The 25444-nt window shown below is 34.1% G+C and overlaps 1 protein-coding gene and 1 long non-coding RNA gene across 2 annotated transcripts; one reads left to right on the forward strand and one right to left on the reverse strand.

Moving 5' to 3' along the window:
- The first annotated feature begins 2053 nt into the window (after window positions 1-2053).
- LOC25491960 (uncharacterized) lies at window positions 2054-2734 on the forward strand. Its single transcript, XR_003011101.2, has 2 exons — window positions 2054-2213; window positions 2334-2734. It is a non-coding gene; the product is annotated as an uncharacterized lncRNA (long non-coding RNA).
- Window positions 2735-10422: 7688 nt separating this feature from the next.
- Window positions 10423-21267, reverse strand: LOC112420785 (uncharacterized). Its single transcript, XM_039832646.1, has 4 exons — window positions 21093-21267; window positions 11251-11390; window positions 10801-11052; window positions 10423-10647 (listed from the first exon to the last, which is right to left on the reverse strand). Exons 1-4 carry the CDS (start codon window positions 21265-21267, stop codon window positions 10423-10425), a joined length of 792 nt encoding a protein of 263 aa, XP_039688580.1.
- Between the last annotated feature and the right edge of the window lie 4177 nt (window positions 21268-25444).

Below are 25444 nucleotides of genomic sequence, written 5' to 3' on the forward strand. Positions count from 1 at the left end.
CTGTCCCATGCTAAATGCCACCGGCAACAAAATGTGGGAAACACTTGGACGAACCTTTATGCTTTTGACTACTCGTATGGGAAATTTACCCCACTTCTTTTAGTGGGTTGTTAAGAATATAATATATATGTGGGAAACACTTCGACGAATCTTTATTAGTTGTGTGGAAAAATCCACTTCTCGTCTAAAAATTCCCTTAGTTATAAAATGACTAAAATTCCCTTCTCGTCTAAAAATTCACTAATCCTAAATCAAACACATAAACAAGAAATTAAACTCAATAAATAAATAAATAATCCTGGCAAAAAAACGTTGTGTTACAAGTTACATGTTTAGTTAAGTGTTATACTTATATTTCCAGTGGCGGAGCCCTTCATGGGTTAGGGTGGGCCACGGCCCATCTGAAAAAATTAAAAAATTAATGACGTAGGTCTATTTTGTGAGATTTTATATCATTTTGTGTCGGTTTTAGGTTTCGGCTGATCCAAATTTCTGCAAAGTGATGCAGTGGTCCACCCGAAAAATTTAAATAATTCAATTATAGGTCTATTTTGCGAGATTTTAAACATTTTTTCAACGGTTATAGTTTTCCAGCTTGCTTGGGGCTTAAGTCACGTTAACACAAGCCCACAAAGGGCTATAAATACCACCCTTAGGATCATTCTCAAAGCATCTCATAAACAGTCTAAACCCTAAATTTTATTATTGTACTCACCGCAAGTAAAATGAATGATATGTAAATATTTCCATAAACATTTTCTGAATCTTAAAATATTCTCTGATTCTTGTGAGGCCCTAAAACCTAAGTCTCCTAAACTTTTTAGGCGACAACAAAATGTGGGAAACACTTGAACGAATCTTTATGCTTTTGACTACTCGTATGAGAAATTTACCCCACTTCTTTTAGTGGGTTGTTAAGGATATATATATATATATATGTGGGAAACACTTGGACGAATGTTTATACTTTTTACTACACATATGGGAAATTTACCCCACTTCTTTTAGTGGTTTTTTTTAACGATTCTTTTAGTCGGTTGTTAAAAATATTTTATATGTATAATGTAAATGATTGTACAATTCCGTTAGAGCAACTCTTATATAGACATAAACCTAAATAAAATTCATTTCGACACATACACATGGATCATAAAATTTAAAAATGAAATAATTTAAGCGGTGTCATGTTATTATTTTTCTTTTAAATTTTATCATTTATACGTGCACGTGCAAAAATATTTTTGATTTAAGGTTACGCCTAAGTAAATATTTCTATTCGCATTGATTTTTTTTAGTTCAAACGGTCCGAACACCTCAAAAAACGATCCCAATCCAAGGGCCTCTATATAATCCGGTGTATGAAATGCTAATAAATAGGAAATAAATCATTCCTACAAAAAAGAAAAGAATAGTAAATAAATCATATTATAATGTACTTGCACTTTTTTAAAGCAACTATAGTGTATACCGAGTGGAAAAACTTTATTACTAGTGCCAATTAAATATGATTTATTTACTTGAAAGGAAATCAACAACCACCAATTTTGGATTATATAAATTACCATATGTATCATCTTTAGGCCAAATATCTCCCTGAGTCTTTTAATTTTATGTTTGTTTTAGATAGTTCCTTTAAATTTTTAAGGTTTAAGATAGGTCCTTTAAGTTTGAATTTGTTTCGAATAGGTCCTTTAAGTTTCTAAGGTTTCAAATATGTTCTTTAAGTTTCGAGTTTGTTTCAGATAGGTCATTTCTATCAACCTCTGTTAAGCCAAAGTTGATTTGATAGAAATGACTTATCTGAAACAAACTTGAAACTTAAAAGGATCTATCTGAAATCTTAGAAACTTAAAGGACCTATATGAAACCTTAGAAACTTAAATGACCTACATGAAACAAACGTAAAACTTAAAAGGATCCAAAGAGATATTTGGTCTATAATGTACATGCGCTTTTTATAAGCAAATATAGTCTACACCGCATAAAAAAAGTAAAAACTTTATTACTAGTGCCAATTAAATATGATTGAAAGGAAATCAACAACCACCAATTTTAGATTATATAAATTACCATATGTAGTGAGTCCATTGTAGCAAGAAAAATGGCTTCAAAGAAAAGCTCTCTTATTTTGGTAGTTCTCTTTATTTGTCTGTTGAGTTTTTCATCAAAGGCATTAGCAAGGAACATTGCGAATGCTTCGAAACCTTATCCATGTAAGTGAACTTCCCCATAATATCCATTTTGTTATTGCATTTGCGCAATATTCTGGAGAAATCATTAATGATATAATAATTAAGTTTTTTCTTGTATTAATATATGGTATTTTTGTATAGTTTCAGAAGAAATAGATCTGAATAAGAAGAGACTCCTCTTAGCAGAAAAGTGTGGGAAAAGGATACAACATCCTGATAGTGCTGCTGATCCAGAATGCCACCATTATCTATGAATGATATGGACGAGTTAGGTTGTATCAATTTAGGGATGAAGTTGGTAGAAAAAAATAAATAATGGGATGTTGTATTAAATATGCTTGTTGTTGCAGTGGGATTGGTCCTTTTGGATTAGTCGATTCTTAGATCGGATACCGAATTTTTTTTTTAAAAAATATGCTTGTTGTTTAGTTTGATTTATTTTCCCTAAGTGGAAAGCTCGAGTGTTGCACGGGTTAGATTCTAATATGTGTTAAGAATATGTTAGTTAATAAATAATTATAAATATTTATATAAGTGTTTAATGTGTTCATCTATTGATTTGCATGGTAAAAGTCCGAATACATTTAAGCATAAAATTGACGATAAATAATATGGTTAATGCATTTTAAAATGTGATTAACACAATTCACATGATTGTTGATAAATTTTAAAAAGGGCTGAAAATCATTTATGCAGATTTGAACACTCTAAATAATTAGAAATTGCAAAGACAAATAATTTTTTTTAATATAATTAGAGAGACAAATACTTACCACTAATAAATTTCTAAACGAACAATTTCAAGAAAATTCATTTTTTCTAGAATTAAGCTCCTTTAGAGGAGGCAGAAATCATAAAATCCTGCATTGCTGATGCAAAAATATGGCAGGTTTAACTGTGTATATATCTCTCTCAGTTGCTGATGCAAAAACTGTTTTGACCAATTCAACTGCTTCTGTTTCAGACAGTGGAGTAACAACATCCTGCAATAAATCATATTTTAATGTAGAGGTGTTAGTTAAGCACAGTTTAGGGCCTTAGTTAAGCACAGTTTAGGGCCTGTTTGCTAGGAATTTTTTTTTTTTAAAAAAACGGCTTAAATATGTCTTTCGTCCCTGCAAATATAGGTTATTTGAATTTTCGTCCATGAAGTTATTAATCCTTCCAATATGCCCTTGCAAATACTAATCATTTGACTTTTGGTCCTAATTAGATTTTTTTGCTGAGGTGGGCTGTCATTAGCGACGTGGTGCCCATGTGGCAAGTGATGATTGGGTGAAGTGGTTGGTTTAAATAGGTCTTTCATCCCTGCAAATATATGTCATTTGAATTTTTATCCTTGAAGTTACTAATCAGATGTAATTAGGACCAAAAGTCAAATGATTAATATTTGCAGGGGCAGATTGGAAGAATTAGTAACTTCAGGGACAAAAATTCAAATAGACTATATTTGCAGGGACGAAAGACATATTTAAGCCAAAAAAATATAAAAAAATCACTTTTGGAAGTTTGCATCAGTTCATTAAAAAAATTAGAATATGAAAGAAAAAAAATCTTACAACTATTTCAATGAGAAGTTGTTCTTGGTAGGTTCTTGTGAAAATCATTTTTATAAATTTGTTTAAAAGTGATTTTCATTATAGTAAACAAACACAACAACTTATGTTTTCCTTAAAAATGTCCAAAAAAAATCTCTAAATTATTAATGTCAAAATCACTTTTTTATAATCGATAACAACGAGCCCTTAAAGCATCAAATATTTCAAGAAAATCAATTTAAGAACCGTTTGTAATAAAGTGTGTTTGAAAGTATCTGAGCCATTGCAGTGCAGCTCATTTGCTTGTTGTGTTGATGCTGATATGTCTGCATACAAAATCAATATAAAGAAGGAGCATTTTCATAGTTACGGTGCCCGCTGTTAAAATAAGGTCTGCCTGCCTAGGACTCGACCGTGGTACAGTCCATAACGATCAAAGTCAAATCGATGACATGGTCAATCGTGGATTGTAGAAAATAGCAGTTTGCACAAATTCCGCTATGCTGCAGTGTTATAGCGTTGTTGTAGTCACTGTTTGACAACACTAACCCGAGGTTTCAATTTGTTGTCAAGGCAAAAGAACAAGGGAGCCACATAAGGGATGGAGTAATTTATAAGTCAAAACACCACAATCTCATTAAATTTCTAACTAACATCTAACAACATAATTAATCAGGTCAGGTTATATACATCAAGAAAAAGACTAAGCTTTCATAATTGATCCAACCGGTATCATCAAATCAGCCTCCTAAAAAGATCTACAACATCATCGAATTGTTCCAAAAAATCAAAACGGCTAGTTTAATCGACTAATCCCAGAGGATCAATTCCACCACCCACTTGCGGGGGCCCTGTTTGAAGCTAGAGCAAACTCTGTATGAACTTAGCCTACCGAAATTGGCACCAGAGGGAATCGAACCTGAGACCTTTGAAGGAGCAAACTCCAAGATCCCAAGCAAACCACTAGGCCAACCCCAAATGGGTACAAAACGGCTAGTTATTAATGGGGTAAGTAGATAAAGCGCCCAAGAGGAACGAGGACTAGGCGATCTACCGAGATGTCACAATGAATTGGTAGGGGAGCCTTAGAACGAATACCTGCACAAGCATGATTGGACGAAGCAGAAGTGAGAATGTTAGCTTGAGTAACGGGCGAGAATCCACTGCCCTGAAAACTACATTTTGACTTTAAGGAACTAAAGTTGCCAAACTTTATGCATGAAAATTATACGAAAAGAAATTAAGGCAAAAAAGTGTTACATTTATAAATTAAGAGATAAAAAAATAATTAAGAGAATGCCGTGAAATTTGAAAATAATTTACGAGACAAAAATTGTAAATTAACTTTAAAAAATAAATAGACATTGGATAATAATTTTTCCTTTTTATTTATTCATGATAGTTTTGCATAGTATTTTAAAGGGACAAATGAGAGAGAGAGAGTTATGTGTTAATGAACGTACCTTTTAAAAATAGTCCAAAGATTTTTTTTAGTAAAAAAATGATTTTTTATTTATTTTATATAATAATAAAAACTATTATTTTATTAGAATTTATTAAAATGGATGAGTCCAACTTTATTCCGAATCCATATTAGACAATCTCATTAATATTAATCTAAAAAAGTGTCTCTCTAATAGAAATATTTTACTCAAACCCTTGCAAACGAAGTTTTACATCCACTTTATGCAAATCAATGGTTATTTCACCATTTAGGAAAAGCATACAAAGAGTCTTTATGCCTAAGAACCAGAATCAAACAATATTTTTAATTTGATCCACCAATTTTACTACATTAACAGCCTATATTTGAAAGATAATATTTTGTAATATTCTAAATGTACTAAATACATCAGCCACTAGTACTTGAAAGATAATTTTAGTGTCTCTCTAATGTGCTCCTCGTGAAGAAGGCAAGTAGAAAGTGGCGAATGTCCGTTGATTACACAGACCTAAACAAAGCCCGCCCAAACGACGCCTATCCACTTCCCAACATCGACAAACTAGTGGACAACTCGTGTGGATACAAGCTGATGTCCTTCATGGACGTCTATTTTGGTTACAATCAGATTCCCATGGATAAGGACGATAGGAAGCATACATCGTTCATGACCGAGGGCGCAAAGTATATCTACAATGTTATGCCTTTCGGTTTGCGGAACGTGGGTGCCACCTATCAGAGGATGATGAATAAAATCTTTCGTGACGAGATAGGGGATATGGTAGAGGTCTACATTGATGATATGATCGTAAAGTCAGCCGAAGAGTATCAACATAAAGACCACCTGGAGACGGTATTCACTCACGTACGCCAGTATAACATGCGCCTGAACCCAGAGAAATGCACTTTTGGAGTCAAGGCAGTGAAGTTATTGGGATTCTACCTCATAGAGAGAGGAATCGAAGCAAACCCCGAAATCAGGGACGTTCTGGAAATGGAACCTCCTTCCAGAAGGAGTGAATCATGAAACTAAACGAGATACTAACGGCCCTGAGCAGGTTCATTTCCAAATCCGCTCAACACGCCCTTCCTTTCTTCATACTCTTAAAGAAGGAAGCGAATTTCGAATTGACGCCAAAATGTGAAGAGGCATTCAACAAGTTGAAGGACATCCTGTCACAACCCCCTGTGTTGTCCAGACCCATGGCGGGGGAAACCTTTTCCTATACTTAGCCATTTCGGCGGAGGCAGTCACCGTCGTTCTACTGAGGGAAATAAGAACAATCAGAATCTATTTGCTCAAAGGCCCTAGCCGTACCGAAACCCGTTACCAAAAGATCGAGAAGATGGTGCTCGCACTCAAAGTGGCGGCCAGGATACTGAGAAGGTGCTTCTTAGCCTACGTAGTCAGAACAGACCAACCGTTAAAACACGTCTCATTTCGCCCTGACTTGGAGGGAAGAATGACCAAGTGGTCGATAGAACTGTCTGAATTCAATATAACCTTTGATGCAAGGAAGAAGTTGAAAGAATGGACATTCATAGATTATTTCTTGGCAGAATTTACTCCGCCTACCTCCGAACCATGCTCAATATGGACTGTGTTTACGGATGGATCCTCCAACACTAGAAAGGGGGGGGGGGGGGAAGTATGGAAGGGTTGGTGGTGGATCTCTAGATTGGTGGTGGAACTATCTCTCTGGATTGGATTTTCCACCATAAAAGACTAGGCAGAGTACGAGGCGGTGATAGTAGGGCTTAACCTCGTCCGAGGTCTTGGCGACAGAGAAGTTATAGTAAAAACCGACTCATGGTTGGTGGTATCCCAAGTAAATGGGGAGGCACGGGTAAAAGATTATGTTGCTGCAGAAGTACCTAATAACAATTGTAATTTCGGCACACAATAAGGATGTTATGTACGAGTACGACGTCCAGACAGATGTCAAGACTTCGTAAAAACATTGTTAGCAAACAATAAAAGAGGTACAAGAAGTAAAAGGACATAGGGAGTTTGTTAACCTAGTTTGGTGCAACTTAACCTACATATGGGGCTACCAAGCCAGGAAGGAAATTCACTATAGTAGTATCAATTCAAAGAATACATAAAACCATTGGTCTACTAGCTTCTCACTTAATCACTACTTATGCAATTTCTACCTAAGACTCACGTAGTCCTAGATATGAGATCCCCTACTTACCTCCTCTTAATCACAACCCAATGATCGTCCTAATACCAAAGATAAAGGAGACACACTCCGTGAAATACATAATTCACTCTTGCTTCAAAGCTTACAAGTAATTCAAAAATACAAGCCAAAGATAGTCCAGCTCTAGTATCGATATGACACACGAATGGCTCACAAATCACAAAGACAGCTGAATTAGGTCTTCTGTCTTTGTTTATATGCTGAAGCTTCTAATTCAGCATCTTTTTCTTCAGTGTATCTAGAGACCACCATTTGCATGATCTTCTTGTTGGCCTTCTTCTTTTGAACCTTTGGTTTTGACTGGGAAGTAGCTTCTGATGAACCACCTCTAGTTCTCTTTTCTAGAACCTCAATAGGTCCTAGATTAGCCACTTCTTCTTGAATGCCTGGTAGAGTTGGTTTAGACACTATAAGCTCTGGAGCTTTCTTGTCCTTCTTCTGCTTCTTAGGCTTTACTTCAGCCTCTTCCTCAACATCAGACTTGTCCTTCATGGATTTCCTCTTCTTAGCAATCTTCAGAGGCACACTATCCGTAATAGGAGGGATTGAGTTGTATGCAATGATGTCTCTAGTACTTTCATAATGAGAAAGTACATAAGCAGCCAGAACCTCTGGATTGTATTCCTTTGAGATAGGAGGAAAATCTACCATAAGGTCTGATTACACATCAGATTCCTTCAAATCAGAGACTAACAATGTCACCTTATCCACAATTTGCACATACTTTAATGTTCTTTCGTTGATGATCTTTCCAGTGCACGTTGTAACACCCCAATTTTCCCAACATAAAAATTTCATTTAAATAATCAGAGTTATCAACAAACATAATGTTACACTGCTTTTCAAAAATCCATAAATAGAATAAAATACTATTTATTAAATAATAGTCTTCGGTAAAACATAATAATTCATCGCAGCGGAATATTTTCAACATTAAAACAACTTCCAATAAATTCTGGCACATGACCTAAACATAAATATCTTTAAAGATTTAATCAAACACCAACAGGTTCATAACGATACATAAGGAATGATGAATACAACGACAAATTATCCCCATCCCGTTACGTGTCAGAGCTCCTAAGACACATGTGAGGAAAGTCCACTCACAACAGCAAATAACAGCAACTATCAGCTACTACTCTGGATCACCTGCAAGTTACCCGTATGAAGGGCAACATTTCCAAGCAGAAGGGGTGAAATTCACAAACAATAATAAGAGATATATATAAATTATCATCTGTACTTAACAACTTAATTCAATAACATAATTAGCAACATATATCCAAATATAATGTTCATACTTCTTCAATTTTAATAACACTTACTAATCCAATCAACAACGACGACACAACAAGATTCAACAACAACTCACTCAACAATAACTCACTCAACAACAACTACAACATCTTACTCAACAACAACTACAACAGCTCATTCAACAACAACTCACTCAACAACAACTACAACATCTTACTCAACAACACCTACAACAACAAGATTCAACCAACAACTACAGTATGCATGTGGTACAATTTTCAACGTGTTGAATGACTAAGCATTCCAGGGCATAAGCCCTCAACAATTTGAGTGACAAGGCATTCCAGGGCATAAGCCTTCAACGGTTGAATGACAAAGCATTCCAGCCCTCAACGGTTGAATGACAAAGCATTCCAGGGCATGAGCCCTCAACGGTTTTTTTTTTGAGTTTACAATGACCTCGACTTGTGTATATTAACATACAACTCCCCTACAACAACAACAACATGGACAACAACAGCTACTACACAACAGTGCATATTTATTCATGACTTACACCTCAACATTGTCAGTTTGTGACACAACAACCTTTGTACAATGGTTTTCAAAAACTTGTATAATTTATTTAAATATAAATATACATCAAACAACAATCAGCAATTAATCATATTCAACTCTGCAGCTATGGTAAAATAGCATAATTATTCATAGTTATTTGTCCTACACGAGGATCCAACCAAACAGTATTAAAAAACACAGATGCGGCTTCAGCTACTGAGCAACTCGCGAGGCGAGTGCATTTGCTCGGTAGGCGAACTCAAGAAAATAGGCTACTCGCTAGGGCGAGTAAGTTGCTCGCCATGGCGAGCAGAAAAATGGTGCTCTCGGGAGTTTTGACATTTTTCTCACTAAATCCTCATTTTTAAGCTCCCTAATCCTCTTTTTGATCTAAAAACTTGATTAGTCTTCTCCATAAACATCCAGGCACTCAAAACCATCCAACATACTACCTAAAACAACATTTTAAAAATCAAAGTTTCTTCCTCTGGTACTCGCCATGGCGAGCGATCTTGCTCGCGAGCCGGGCGATGAATATTGCTCACTCGCGAGGCGAGACAAGCTACTCGCGGAGGCGAGCGATGAATGTCTGTACGGACAGATTACAGTTTTTCTCAAAAATTCACCCAATCCCATTGTTCTAACCTTAAAATTGATTCTAAACATCAACCTATGAATCTTCTAATGTCTGTACACAGTTTTTGCACCAATTCCCCATGTTTTCATTAATTAATCATCAATCTACAACTTTTAACCCTAATCCCAAATTCTAAAATTAACCAGAACCTTTGCTAAAACAGAATCAGAGTTATATAGACTATAACTATTGAGAGTTAGCCTCACCCTTACCTTGAATTGATGAACAAGCTCTACGAAAATCAGATTCTCCCCTCTTGGTTCTCCTCTTGGTTTTTCTCCCAAAACTGTTGTACGTGAAAACTGCTTCTGACTTCTATTTTCTAATTTTCTCAATGAATATAACCTCCCAATATTTAATTAACTCCCACTTAATTCACTTAATTATTATTTGACCCCAAAACTCCAATTAAATCCTAATTCTCACTTATTCTATTAAATAATAAAAATAACCATTTAATAAAATACACCACACCACAAAATCAACATAAATCATTTAAAATCATATAAAAGACTAAAAATAATTAAATAACAATTAGGGCATTACAACTCTCCCCAACTTAAAGAATTTTCGTCCTCGAAAATGTACCTCAGATCAGACGATCCCCATCTGCTGTCTGAGTACCAGCTAAAGCAAACACCCTTCCACTTGCTTGAGCCTTCTTAGGCTTCTTACACTGTGAACTGAGATGACCTTCTTCGTCACAATTGAAGCAAACAATATGACCACGCTTGCATTCAGCTATCGTATGGCCCTTCTTTCCACATCGGAAGCACTTCTTCTCCTCATCATTGCATACATTACTCTTGTGGCCCTTCTCACCACACTTGTAACAAACAATCTCAGTAGAAACATCTCTTCTCTTAGGTCTCCTCTCATCATTCAATCTTTGCTACCCTTTGTCATCAGGAGCACTGTAGGGCTTCGGACGACCTTGCTGACCCTTGTTCCTCCGCTCACTCCTAACCTTATAATGAGCCTTCGTATCCTCCTCATAAATTCTACAACTACTCACCAATTCAGAAAATAGCCTGATCTTTTGGTAACCTATGGCCCGCTTAATGTCAGCACGCAAACCATTTTCAAACTTAATGCACTTTGAGAACTCAGTAGTCTCAGCAGTATAATATGGATAGAATTTTGCAAGCTCCACAAACTTAGCAGCATACTTAGTTACCGACATATCACCTTGTTTCAGTTCAAGAAACTCGATCTCTTTCTTTCCACGGACATCTTCCGGAAAGTACCTGCTCAGGAACTCCCTCCTAAACACAGCCCAGGTCACAACTTCCCCACCATTCTCAAGGATAGGAAGCTCACCTACCCACCAGTCATCTGCCTCTTCGGCCAACATGTGCGTACCAAACCGCACCTTCTGCACCTCGCTACATTGCATGACTCTGAAAATTCTTTCAACCTCCTTGAGCCACTTCTGAGCTACATCAGGATCATATCTACCTTTGAAAGTTGGTGGATGATTTCTCAAAAAAGTCTCTAACATCCTAACTTCAGCATTTGCACCAGCACCAACATTCGATTGTTGTCCTACAGCTTGAGCTACAGCCTCAAGTGCAGCAGCAATAGCAGCATCATTTCTTCCAGCCATCTCAAAATTCTACATAACAAACAATAATCAAGACAACAACAAGGCAGTATAAACTGACACACGACTCAACACGACTCAACTACTTGGTCGGACCTGCGACCTGCTCTGATACCAATTGTAACACCACGTTTTCCCCAACATAAAAATTTCATTTAAATAATCAGAGTAATCAACAAACAGAATGTTACACTACTTTTCAAAAATCCATAAATAGAATAAAACACTATTTACTCCCTCCGTCCCAAATTGTATGTCACTTTAGAAAAAATATTTGTCCCAAATTATATGTCGCTTTACAATACCAATGAAAAATTAATGTTACTTTTCCTATTATATCCTTAACTATTTATTACTCTCTTTTCTTTCAATTCCTTCATTTATCTTTCCCATATCAATTATTGAGGATAATTTTGTAAAACAACTCATAATATCTTTTTCCCACACAATATTAATTACATTTCTTAATATGTGTGAAAAGCCCAAAACGTCATACAATTTGGGACGGAGGGAATATTAAATAATAGTCTTCGGTAAAACATAATAATTCATCGCAGCGGAATATTTTCAACATTAAAACAACTTCTAATAAATTCTGGCACATGGCCTAAACATAAATATCTTTAAAGATTTAATCAAACACCAACAGGTTCATAACGATACATAAGGAATGATGAATACAACGACAAATTATCCCCATCCCGTTACGTATCAGAGCTCCTAAGACACATGTGAGGAAAGTCCACTCACAACAGCAAATAACAGCAACTATCAGCTACTACTCTGGATCACCTGCAAGTTACCCGTACGAAGGGCAACATTTCCAAGCAGAAGGGGTGAGATTCACAAACAATAATAATAGATATATATAAATTATCAACTGTACTTAACAACTTAATCCAATAACATAATTAGCAACATATATCCAACAATAATGTTCATACTTCTTCAATTTTAATAACACTTACTAATCCAATCAACAATGACGACACAACAACAACTACAACATCTTACTCAACAACAACTACAACAGCTCATTCAACAACAACTCACTCAACAACAACTACAACATCTTACTCAACAACACCTACAACAACAAGATTCAACCAACAACTACAGTATGCATGTGGTACAATTTTCAACGTGTTGAATGACTAAGCAATCTAGGGCATAAGCCCTCAACAATTTGAATGACAAGGCATTCCAGGGCATAAGCCCTCAATGGTTGAATGACAAAGCATTCCAGAGCATGAGCCCTCAACAGTTTTTTTTTTGAGTTTACAATGACCTCGACTTGTGTATATCAACATACAACTCCCCTACAACAACGACAACATGGACAACAACAACTACAATACAACAGTGCATATTTATTCATGACTTACACCTCAACATTGTCAATTTGTGACACAACAACCTTTGTACAATGGTATTCAAAAACTTGTATAATTTATTTAAATATATATACATCAAACAACAATCAGCAATCAATCATATTCAACTCTGCAGCTCTGGTAAAATAGCATAATTATTCATAGTTATTTGTCCTACACGAGGATCCAACCAAACAGTATTCAAAAACACAGATGCGGATTCAGCTATTGAGCAACTCGCGAGGCGAGTGCATTTGCTCGCTAGGCGAACTCAAGAAAATAGGCTACTTGCTAGGGCGAGCAGAAAAATGGTGCTCTCGAGAGTTTTGACATTTTTCTCACTAAATCCTCATTTTTAAGCTCCCTAATCCTCCTTTTGATCTAAAAACTTGATCAGTCCTCTCCATAAACATCTAGGCACTCAAAACCATCCAACATACTACCTAAAACAACATTTTAAAAATCAAAGTTTCTTTCTCTGGTACTCGCCATGGCGAGCGATCTTGCTCGTGAGGCGGACGATGAATATTGCTCACACGCGAGGCGAGACAAGCTACTTGTGGAGGCGAATGATGAATGTCTGTACGGACATATTACAGTTTTTCTCAAAAATTCATCCAATCCCATTGTTCTAACCTTAAAATTGATTCTAAACATCAACCTATGAATCTTCTAAGGTCTATACACAGTTTTTGCACCAATTCCCCATGTTTTCATTAATTAATCATCAATCTACAACTTTTAACCCTAATCCCAAATTCTAAAATTAACCAGAATCTTTGCTAAAACCGAATCAGAGTTATATAGACTATAACTATTGAGAGTTAGCCTCACCCTTACCTTGAATTGATGAACAAGCTCTACGAAAATCAGATTCTCCCCTCTTGGCTCTCCTTTTGGTTTTTCTCCCAAAACTCTGTTGTACGTGAAAACTGCTTCTGACTTTTATTTTCTAATTTTCTCAATAAATATAACCTCCCAATATTTAATTATCTCCCACTTAATTCACTTAATTATTATTTGACCCCAAAACTCCAATTAAATCCTAATTCTCACTCATTCTATTAAATAATAAAAATAGCCATTTAATAAAATACACCACACCACAAAATCAACATAAATAATTTAAAATCATATAAAAGACTAAAAATAATTAAATAACAATTAAGGCATTACACAGGTACCAAGATCCTTATCACAAACTGAGCCAGTTAACCTAAGAGTCTGAAGTGATGTAGTAAATCCGCAAGTGCACGGTTTACCGGAATAGTAAAAAAGTATCATTCCAACAGGGAGTTGTTGTGATTTTGATTTGCTTTTTAGTGGTGTTTAGCTGAAAGATTAGGGTTTTAAAAGTTGGGATTTTTGATTGATTGAAAATAATAATAAAAAGTGCCTTGGGATTGTTGGTTCATCATAATGACAAATCTTTCACAATCCAAACCTATATACTAATTTTATGTTAGACCTATTTCTAAAGACCGGTTTCTCTAAAGCATATCAAGGTTTCTCTCGAAATCAATGAGTGTGTTTCAACAACAACCACGCATATTCTCATGGTTGATCGTTGTTGAAACCCATTAAGAACAAAACTTTAAGGTCTCAAGGTTTTCTAGATTATTCTCATGTTTTGAAGACCTTGTCTAATCTCACATGTCCAATACTAACCTTCTTCTTTTGATACTTCGGTTAGTATTTGAAATAAGAATTAAGAACAATGAGATTAGATTAGAAAAATAGGATTTACATAAAATTAGGGTTCTAGGCTTGGTTTGAATAGGATTAGGTCATTAGACTCATCCAACAATCTCAAGACAAAGAAGTCTACTCACTCATGTTCATCTTAGACATAGAGATTAAGAAGAAGAACATTAAAGTAAATAACAAGAATAATAAAAAGCAAGAAAAGTAAGAACTTTTATTAATGGAAATAGTTGTCACATAAAATTCCCAAGAACAAAATATGAATCACAAGGTCTGGTGGCTACTCGATTTATAGCCTAAAAGCTAACTTAAGCCCTTAGAAAAGGCATAAAATTATATAGCAAGCAACCCATGGGCTTTTAGGTAGGAAAACATAACAAAATAGCAACTTGGAACTGTAACACTCCAATTTTTAAAATTAGTTTATTAGATAATATAGTATTATTATTTTTAGTAGTAGTGTTGATTGTGTGACATTATTTTTATTTTTATTGAATTAAATTAGTTTTTGGCATGTTTGGGTGGGTTTCTTTTAGTTAATTGGGATAGAGACATTGGACTAATAAAGGTAGTATATATAAAATAGAGCTTTAATTAAAAAGAGTGAGAGAAAATAATATTTAGGAAGAAAATAGAGTTTTTAGAGAGAATAAGAAAGTAGAGTGCGAACGGGGGTGGATTAGTAAAATTGAATGGAAAAGAATTGTAGTTAGTGAACTGAGTAGTGTTTTAATGATTTAAGTAGAGGAAGGTGTGAAAAGAAAGGTGGTGTAGTTACGAGAAGAATAGTAACAAAAATTAGAGGTACAAATAGTAATCTGAAAAGATTGTTAATAAACCTAGAGGACATATAGTAATCTAAAAAGTTTGGTAACAAACTCAATTAGAGCTCAGAGAAAAAGGGTTACGGAGAAAGAGAGAACAAGCGGCAAAAGAAAAACTAAGGTTGTGGAGAAAAGAGACAAAGAGAGAAGAGGTTATGAGAGATTCAACCGTAGGAATTCACAATTTTGCGAACTAGAGATAAGGGGGAATTCTCTATTCATCATAAGGATTGTGTATTTATGTGGATAGTGAAGAGTCGTTAATTTTCATTATTTTCTTATTCCTTTGATGAATCTATAATTAAATTTGTATCCTTTTGTGTTATGTGATTATGTATCAATATTTGTTACTGATTTGTGATTTTTGTGTATGATAGCTTGATGCCTTAAAATAAAGCTTTAAATTTCTTTGTTGTGTTTGATGGTTAAATCACAAACTTATTTACTAACATAGGTGCTGGGACTGAAACGAATGCTAACCTTTATCATATGCTTTATTAATGTCGTTAATTTAGGATTATCTGATATCATTTTTATTCTTTTTTTTTTTTTTTTTTGGTCAATCATTTTTATTCTTTTTATGTGCCTATAAAATTAAAAAGGAAAATATGCAACAGATGTCTACGTGTTTTTTAATGATTTTACCGACGTCAATGTATTTAATGGAAGGTTGGTTTATGCACTGTTTATAATAACTAGGAACGAAAAAATATAAGTAGAGTAGATAAATGAAACTTTAGTGGATATATGCCTTTAATTTCCTTCTAGAAATATATGAATTTTATATATATATATATATATATATATATATATATATATATATATATATATATATATATATATATTCTTGGATCAGAATTTAACCTTTGTAATTTCTTGTACTTCATGATGCTGCTACCTATTGAAATTTGAAACAATTATTTTAAAATGAATCGATTATTTTAATAAAGTGCTATACGTGATTATAGACTTTAAAAATTCTAATCTCTTTAAAAATTCTAATCTTGATCTTTAGAATATACTTGATTCATTATGTGCTAGCCTATTTTAGTTTTTGCCTCGTGTGATATTTTAAATAAATATCATATTTTGATTTATTTAAATTATTGTAAATAATTCATGTGGAAAAAGTTTTAGATGATGAATTATTTGACTAAATATAATTTGTGAATTACTTGATGATGTGAAATTGATGTATTATTTGATGATAAGAAATTGATGTGCTATTTGAAGATGTGTGATTTAAAGATGTGTGACTATTTAAAGATGTGATATTTATTGATGAGCTTCTATATGATTATGTGTGAATGATCTGTATTTTTCTAAATGTATACTTGATATACTTAAATAGTGTTGATACTTGTATGTTATATAAGATGTTGATTAATGCCTATTGATTTTATTAAATGAAGTTACATGTTTAAATGTGCATATTATGTGTCTGTGATATATACATACCTAAATGTAATTGAAGTGTTCTTTTACCTGGATTTATACATGTGTTTATGCATTTCTTATGTTGAATATATTCTCACCCTCTAGTGGCGGGTTGGACGCCTGCACCCTTGTGGTGTAGATTTGCAGGAAGAAGAAGTTTAGTAGCAGTGAGTCTTGCAGGATGGCTTTAGAGCCTCGTTTACTTATCGCTTTTGGGAGTCTTTATCGAGTCGATGCTCTGATCTGTGACACTAGGGATTGGGGTTTATTTTATTAAGACTATCTTTTTGAATTCTATTGTATTCAGTTTTTGTTGAAACTATGATGAGATGTATACTTTAAAGTTTTTGAAAATTATTCCGCTGCGACGTTTTTTTAAAATCTAAATAAAGTACTTTTGAATTGATGAAGATGTGTGACACCCTTACGTACTTTAATAATTATTATATTTTTATTAGAAAATAATATGTGGGGTTTAGGGTGTTACATGAACCTTGGCACGGCCGTGCTCAGCTTAGCATGGATCGTGCCAAGTGTAACACCCCGTTTTCCCAAAGCAATTAAATAATAAATAAACATCAGAGTAAATCACCGAAACGGACATGTCACACAACGTTTCCAAAATTTCTTAAATAGAATATAAACTATTTAATTTAACCTCAATAAATTGCAGCGGAATATTTTTATTAAAACAACAACCAATGTCAACCGTTTAATTCTCCATAAACTAATCTTGGCGTAAAAGCCTCATCAATTAATTCAACAATCAACAAAAAGGGCTACATCAACATAATCCAAAAATGTGATACATAAGGAATGAAAAATAATAAAGTAATCCCATCCCGTACGTATCAGAGCCCTAGACACTTGAGCCACCACCTACTACTCAGGATCACCTGCAAGTTACCCATGGGAAGGGCAACATTTCCAAGCAGAAGGGGTGAGATTCACAAACAATAATAATAACATATAGTATCATCAATTGAATCTAACACCCTAAAATATCAATGAATATCCAATATACATATATTCCTCATAATCAATAACATCATCAATAATATGGAAATTCGACCAACGACAAACGACGACTCATGCAATGACTTGACAACACCCCTAAGACTCCTCAACAAATGCGACTATGCATGTGGTACCAATTTACAGGGCAGAAGCCCTCACCGGATATTGAATGGTTAAAGCATTCATTAGGGCTTAAGCCCTCACCGCTTTGAACAACAAAGTGTTCGAGGACATGAGTCATCCCGCTTTGAACGACAAGGCGTTCCAGGGCATTAGCCCTCCCGTTTTATATGTTATGTAATGGACTCCACTTGTGTATATCTACATACAACTCAACGACAGCAACGACAACAACAAATGTACATAATTAATTATGACATACTCCACCTCTTAGTCAACTATGACACAACGACTCTTAACAACAAGATTCATCAACATAGTACATATATATTCACATAGTTTCATACTCAATCATATCCAAAAAATTCACAAGATTCAACTAATTCGATTACCAAAGAGTTTCAGTAGGATTCAATGCATTTACAAAGGTTATACAAGTTGAAAGAAACATTTTTAAAATGTTCAAAAGGATTCCCTAGTGCACGAAGCAAAATTCAAAAGTGGCTAACTAAGACCTTCTTCGCTTAAGCGACGGCTGGCTCGCTTAAACGACCGGCTTACAGAGAGTTGGCGTTCTGCTCGCTAATGGTTCGCGCACGGTTCGCTTAAGCAAACTTCTGACAGAGAGGAAATAATTTTTCGCTTACGGGTTCGCTCATGGTTCGCTTAAGCGAACTGACATTCAGAATTCTGGGTTGCTTGCTTGAATGCTCGCTTAAGCGACAGGTCGTTCGCTTAAGCGACCATTCATCTGGGCAGTGCAAAAACTCTCGGGTTTCAAACCCTTTTTCATTCCAAAACCCAATTTTAATCCCCTGATCACCCAAAACGTATTCCAGAAGACGTTTACAGGTTTAGTATATAATAAGGCATCTAAAGGAACATAAAACATGCATCAACTGCAACAATTCAGCTTATTTCAACACTCTCGTAAATTCTCTCAAAATTCTCCAACAATCCTAATCTTTCCCAGAGGACATGAGTCATCCCGCTTTGAACGACAAGGCGTTCCAGGGCATTAGCTCTCCCGCTTTATATGTTATGTAATGGACTCCACTTGTGTATATCTACATACAACTCAACGACAACAACAAATGTACATAATTAATTATGACATACTCTACCTCTTAGTCAACTATGACACAACGACTCTTAACAACAAGATTCATCAACATAGTACATATATATTCACATAGTTTCATACTCAATCATATCCAAAAAATTCACAAGATTCAACTAATTCGATTACCAAAGAGTTTCAGTAGGATTCAATGCATTTACAAAGGTTATACAAGTTGAAAGAAACATTTTTAAAATGTTCAAAAGGATTCCCTAGTGCACGAAGCAAAATTCAAAAGTGGCTGACTAAGACCTTCTTCGCTTAAGCGACGGTTGGCTCGCTTAAACGACCGGCTTACAGAGAGTTGGCGTTCTGCTCGCTAATGGTTCACGCACGGTTCGGTTAAGCAAACTTCTGACAGAGAGGAAATAATTTTTCGCTTACGGGTTCGCTCATGGTTCGCTTAAGCGAACTGACATTCAGAATTCTGGGTTGCTTGCTTGAATGCTCGCTTAAGCGACGGGTCGTTCGCTTAAGCGACCATTCATCTGGGCAGTGCAAAAACTCTCGGGTTTCAAACCCTTTTTCATTCCAAAACCCAATTTTAATCCCCTGATCACCCAAAACATATTCCAAAAGACGTTTACAGGTTCAGTATATAATAAGGCATCTAAAGGAACATAAAACATGCATCAACTACAACAATTCAGCTTATTTCAACACTCTCGTAAATTCTCTCAAAATTCTCCAACAATCCTAATCTTTCCCAATTCTGATTACAACAATGTTACAGCATCCTAAAATCGATCAGAACAGGTTTCTGAGTATAATTAACATGATTCCTACACTTTTTCCCTTCAAAATCAGTAACAGAACCCTAATTCACAATTCCTATCTCAAAGCAATTCATGTTAAATCAATTTTCAGAAATTATACATTATGATCATTGAGAGTTAGCCTCACCCTTACCTTAATTTAGATGAATGAACTCTACAAATTCAGAATCTTTCTCCCTTGGCTCTCCTCCCAAAAACTCTTGTTTCAACGTAAAAACAGTTTTCGACTCTTTCTTTCCTAACTCCCATTTACATAACTCCCCTTTATTCCATTTAACTCCCTCTTAATTCTGATTAAATCCCCAAACTCCAAAATAATAATAATTCTCACCTAATCTAATTAATTATCAAAATAAATTATATAATAAAATATAACACACCACATAATCAACAAATATTATTTAAAATCATATAAAAAACTCTAAATAAATCAAAAATAAATAAAATAACAACTAGGGCGTTACACCAAGTCTTGAAACAAAACAACAAAAAGGGCACAAAGTATCGCGCACGGCCGTGTGCCTGTAGGCAAGGCCCGTGCCTGTCTCTCTGGTTTTTGGCATGTTTGAAATCATTGGAGGCACGGTCTGGGCATTGTCAGGCACGGCCATGCCTGATATTTTTGCATAGAATCTTCATATTTTTGGTTTTAATCAGCTCGAAATCATGCTCTAGATCCTTCCATTCCTTAACCATGCTTCAAAACCCTTTCTTTTGCTCCAATACTCAATCTTTCACCTTATTTATTCCTGAAATTAAATAACAACAAATTGAAGTAAAATAGTTCTAGAAAGTAATTAAAAACACATAAAATCTTAATAAAATAAATACTTAAAATCACTAAATTATTGACTTATCCTGAAGCAGTTTGCTTTGATGGAAGATCTCTGATAAGAGTCTGCCATAAGGTATATGTCTTCTCTTCTTTGTTCCTTGAATCTCTTTGATAGCCCATATTATATGGTTGAAGATGTATCATGGGAGGTTGACCTTTTCTTGATTGATTAAGAAAAACAAGAACACACTGTGGTCCACTGACATTGTGTCAATGCCACCACCCCTTGGTAGGAAGCATTCAAATACCAATTTATGAAGTACCATGTACTCATCCAACATATCACATAATTTGGTTTTTGGTCTATCCTTGTGAAATACCTCTTTGACTATGTTTACCCAGGAGCTTGTTTTCTTGAGATTCCACTGAAACTTCCCTTCATTGGAGCATCTTGTAGCTTTTGCAACTATGTCTTCTATAATGGTGACTGGAATTCCCACTACAGCATACCTGATCTATTTCTTTTGAACTCTTTCAAACCCATTTGAGCCTTTCTCTTCTCTTTCAGACTCTCATCACCAGCTATCTTCTCAAATTCCTCCATTTTAGCGGCTTCCTTATCATAGACTTCTTCCCTAACCCAGAAATCCTTAACTAGTTCTTCATAGCTTGGACCATTTATCATGTTGAAATATGAAGGTGAGAAAAATAAAAGAAGGGGGGTTGAATTGTGTTAGATTTTTCTTCTTTTTAAAACTAAGTCCAGTGTTCAGAGTCTGATAGAGTTCAGAGTCATGAACAAAGTTCAGAGTCTTATGTAGTGGATAAAGTAAAGATATAGAGAGAAGAGAAAGACACAAAGCAATTATACATGTTCCTTCCACAATTCGAAAGTAGTTTTGTCCCCCTTGTACTTCCAAGGAGAGTTCACTAAAATCAATATCTGATTACCATTGCTCAAACACAAAAGCAAGAGACTTCAAACTACTCAAGCACAAAAGCAAGAGGTTTCCTATGCTCAAGCACAAACACAATAGTCTTCCTATGCTCAAGCACAAAAGCAAGAGTCTTCTAAACAAACACAATTACACAGAAATATGTTTGAGGTGGAACACTTGATATACAATCAGTGGTGTTCACAATACAAATCAGATACAAACTCTTTAAGACTCTAGAATTTCTAAGATATGAAAGTTGTTTGGAAATTCTAAGTGAAATTTGATGTGAAAACAATTTCAGCAGAGTTTTGGCACTTGTAAAATTGTTGTGAGTCACTTTAATCTACAAGTCTTCACTCCTTTATATAGAGGTGTGAAAGATACGTTGAGGATTGTCAGCACATCAAAAAGAGTCGTTGAGAAGCTTGAGAATCACCAATGATCTGTTGCTTGATTTGGTTATTGTTCTATGAAGGAACAATTTCAAATTCATTCCAAGAACTTAAGGTGAGGTTTGTAAGCTCCCCCTGAGTTCTATCCATGTTAATTAAATTCATTTTAATATTAAGAAAATCACTCAGAAATAGTCTCACATGAAATTAAAGACTAAGGTACCGTTTGGCCAGACTTTTTTTCGGTCTAAAAGCTACTTTAAAACAAAGTTAAAATAAAGCTCTTTAAGGAAAAGGTTAAAGCTGTTTGGTTTCTTTATTTTTTTTTTTAGTTCTAAAGTTATTTTTGAGTTAAAAGCTGTTTGGCAAAATATTGTACAAAACTTTGAATTTATTATTTTTTGGTGGTGTCTGGGGTTCGAACCCGGGACCTTGCATATATTTATGCATTGTCTATAAATAAAAAAACTTTGAATTCATTATGAATTAACATAATAAATAAAAAAATGTCTAAAATATTTTTTGAAGGGAAAAAATGTTTAAAATATAAAAGATATATTTTTACCAATACTATATTTACTCAATGACGTTTATTTTGTGTAACATGAATACAAATTTGTATCATCATATAAACGACTTGTTAAATATTTGAATAGGATAAATAATTTAAGGAGGCTCAAATAATAACATAAATAATATCAAAGTAGTTTGGAAAATTAAAAACAATAATCATTTTTTTTTAAAGACATAAATCATCACAAACTCAAATATTTCTACTCTCCATCAACGCAACTCCTATTTGATTTCTAACTTTATTCATGTAGCCTCCATCTTGCACTCTTCCTGGATTATATGAACTGATTTCTTCATTTATATTGCTTTCTTCGTCACGCTCAATCATATCTATAATATGTATATGTGTATATATAATGAGAATAATTGATTTTTTCTTTTCCAATTATACTCTATAACAAATTTTGTTATAAGAATACCATATTTTTAGTGTTGGTCAAAAAGATAAGAATTTATATATATAATATTATATTTGTTACATTGCTGGTGTCATTGAAAAAGATATGTTTAGTTTTTTAATAAGAAAAAGATATGCATAGTTTGTTACAATACAAATGTGTAAATTATATATAAGTATAATTTTCTTAGGCAACTACACTTGTACTTTTAATTAAAATCAAAATTTTATAAAAATAATTATACGCATTACATAACACTAACAAAAATTATACGCATTAGCATAACAAAAAAAAAATAAATAGAAAGAGGAACATAAAGTATTACTCCAAACACTAATGTGTGTGTGTATTTCCGTGGTTGAAGAAAGGGAATAAAAATATTCGGTGTCATTCATTGACAGCGTGAATACAAATATTTGCGTGGTTGTGATGATCAAAAGATATTGAAATTAATATATAAGTGATAAAAAGATAATAAAATTCCTTAAAAAAATAGATAATAAACTTAAATGGAACCTCATTAAAAAATTAAATGGACCGGTTAAAAAAAATAAAAAAAAAATGGATGAAAAAAGCGTATTGAAAAAATAAAACAAAAGGTTGCCGGCGGGAGTTGAAGAGAGGTGCTTGTGAAATAAATTAGGGAGAAATAGTTTTTTGAAGTAGCATTCAACAACTTTTGGTTAAAGCTCGTTCCATTCAATTTTATGCATTCTAAAAAAAATACTCTTTTTCGAAGGTACTTTATTGATATTGTGTTTGGCCTAGCTTCTCCTTAAAAACGTAGAAAAGCTGAAAAAAAGCCGGGCCAAACAGTACCTAAGAGTTGAGAAGCAGGTTCTCCTAAATTAATTTTAATTTTAATTTTAATTTAGTGGACTCAGGGCCTAAATGTACTATATCTACTCCCCATTTTGTAATCAAACAAAAAGTATAAAATAAGAACCAAAAAGTGAAGTAGGAAAAACATTGATTATTTCTAAGGGGGTGTTTGTTTGAGGGTTTCAAAACTTATTCCCAGGAATGTGAAGGTGAAACTTGTATTCTCAAGAAAATATAAAAAAAAAAAGTGTTTGGTTAATTGTTTAATTCCTGGAAACTTTTTTTAAAATAATTCCAAGGAATAAGTGAAATATGGTTGGTTTGAGATGTAGAATCCTAGGAATGAACATTATAATTACATAAATACCCCTATTGTAAAAACTTTAAAAAATCTAAGCATTGCACTATCATTTCAATCATCAAGGAAATTACCTTCATTCTCATTGCATTTACGATCCTTCTTCCATTTATTCATCACAATAATTCTTTAGCGGAACATTGTCCAATCAGTCCACCTTATAACGAGCACACAAACTTGTTTCATTTCCTTGAAGTTTGCTCGAAAATATTTGTACAGTATTGAGTTTCTCTGTCAACTTACTTTGGTTACTTTTGGTTCCTTTTGGTTACTCTTTCAAATACAACAGTGAATATCAACTCCTTGCAAAGGATGAAGTGTTTTAAATATTATTTATGCCAAATGAAAAACAGAACATCAGTTAAAAATCTCCTTAAAATAGGAGCACTTTGAGATTCTTGTTTGTGTTTGCCTTGTAGAGTTATCCCATGTTTATAGTTTAGAAGCTGCGGCATATTTAAGAGTAGCAAGAACTGAGGCATACACCCTAACTCGCTACTCATGAACCTTGTCCTATATCTGAAAAATTATATATTTGCAAAATTATTTTATTTTATCTTTAAAAAACCAAGATTCTTCAATTGATACAATTGGAAGGTGCGAAAAAAAAACATGAAAATTAATACTTCAAAGAAAGTGTTTTTTTTTTTTTTAACGAAATTTGGTGAAGAATTGAAAAACAAAAAACAATAAAAATAAGTATCAACCCCTCAAAAAACTAAAAGAGAAGATTAAGCGAATCAAAATCAACAATATCCATGTTACTAGCTTACCAAAACAAAGGTGGGTTAAATTTCTCAAAACAGGAACAAAAATGAGTTGATAGAAGGCAATAAGCAACAACAGTAGACCAAAAAATAATGAGATAATGATATCAATCACCAAATCTATGTTGAGTAATGGAAGAATTGAAAAGAAATTTGATGGTACCTTGAAGAGAAGAGTGAAATCCAGAACCAAAATAACAAGCAGTTGATGAACACCAAATCAAGGAAGGTGGAATGTTTAGCGGGAAGAGGAGTTCACAGAGAAAGAAAAGCGAGAATTGCAGGGGCATAAATGGCTTTTTAAATAGATCATGGGTTTACATTTTCTGGGAATAAAAGTTTCCCAAGCTATCAGATGGGAATAAAAGAGAGAAAAAATATGTGGAACGTGGGGGAGAACGTGGGGGAGCTGCTTTCCTGGGAAAAATGTATTCCTAGGCATATTTTTGTTTTTCCCATCTACCAAACAAAGCAATCTTTAATTCCAGCCTTAGATTCCTAGGAATACATTTTCATTCCATGAAACAAACACACCCTAAGTATCAAAACATAGCATGGTTGTAATAATGATTAATAAACATATCAAAACAGTGCATAACAACCATAATAATATC

The sequence above is a fragment of the Medicago truncatula genome, chromosome 4, assembly GCF_003473485.1.
Source record: "Medicago truncatula cultivar Jemalong A17 chromosome 4, MtrunA17r5.0-ANR, whole genome shotgun sequence".
Taxonomy (NCBI): Eukaryota; Viridiplantae; Streptophyta; class Magnoliopsida; order Fabales; family Fabaceae; genus Medicago; species Medicago truncatula.

What these genes read in the sequence shown, in the direction of transcription:
- LOC112420785 (XM_039832646.1), bottom strand. Translation starts at nt 21,267, where the DNA reads ATGATAAATGGTCCAAGCTATGAAGAACTAGTTAAGGATTTCTGGGTT. An exon ending in GTTCAAAAGAAATAGATCAG is followed by an intron (nt 11,391 to 21,092) that starts GTATGCTGTAGT and finishes TTGAGGCTGTAG; the next exon opens with CTCAAGCTGTAGGACAACAA. An exon ending in ATACGAAGGCTCATTATAAG is followed by an intron (nt 10,648 to 10,800) that starts GTTAGGAGTGAG and finishes TGTGGTGAGAAG; the next exon opens with GGCCACAAGAGTAATGTATG.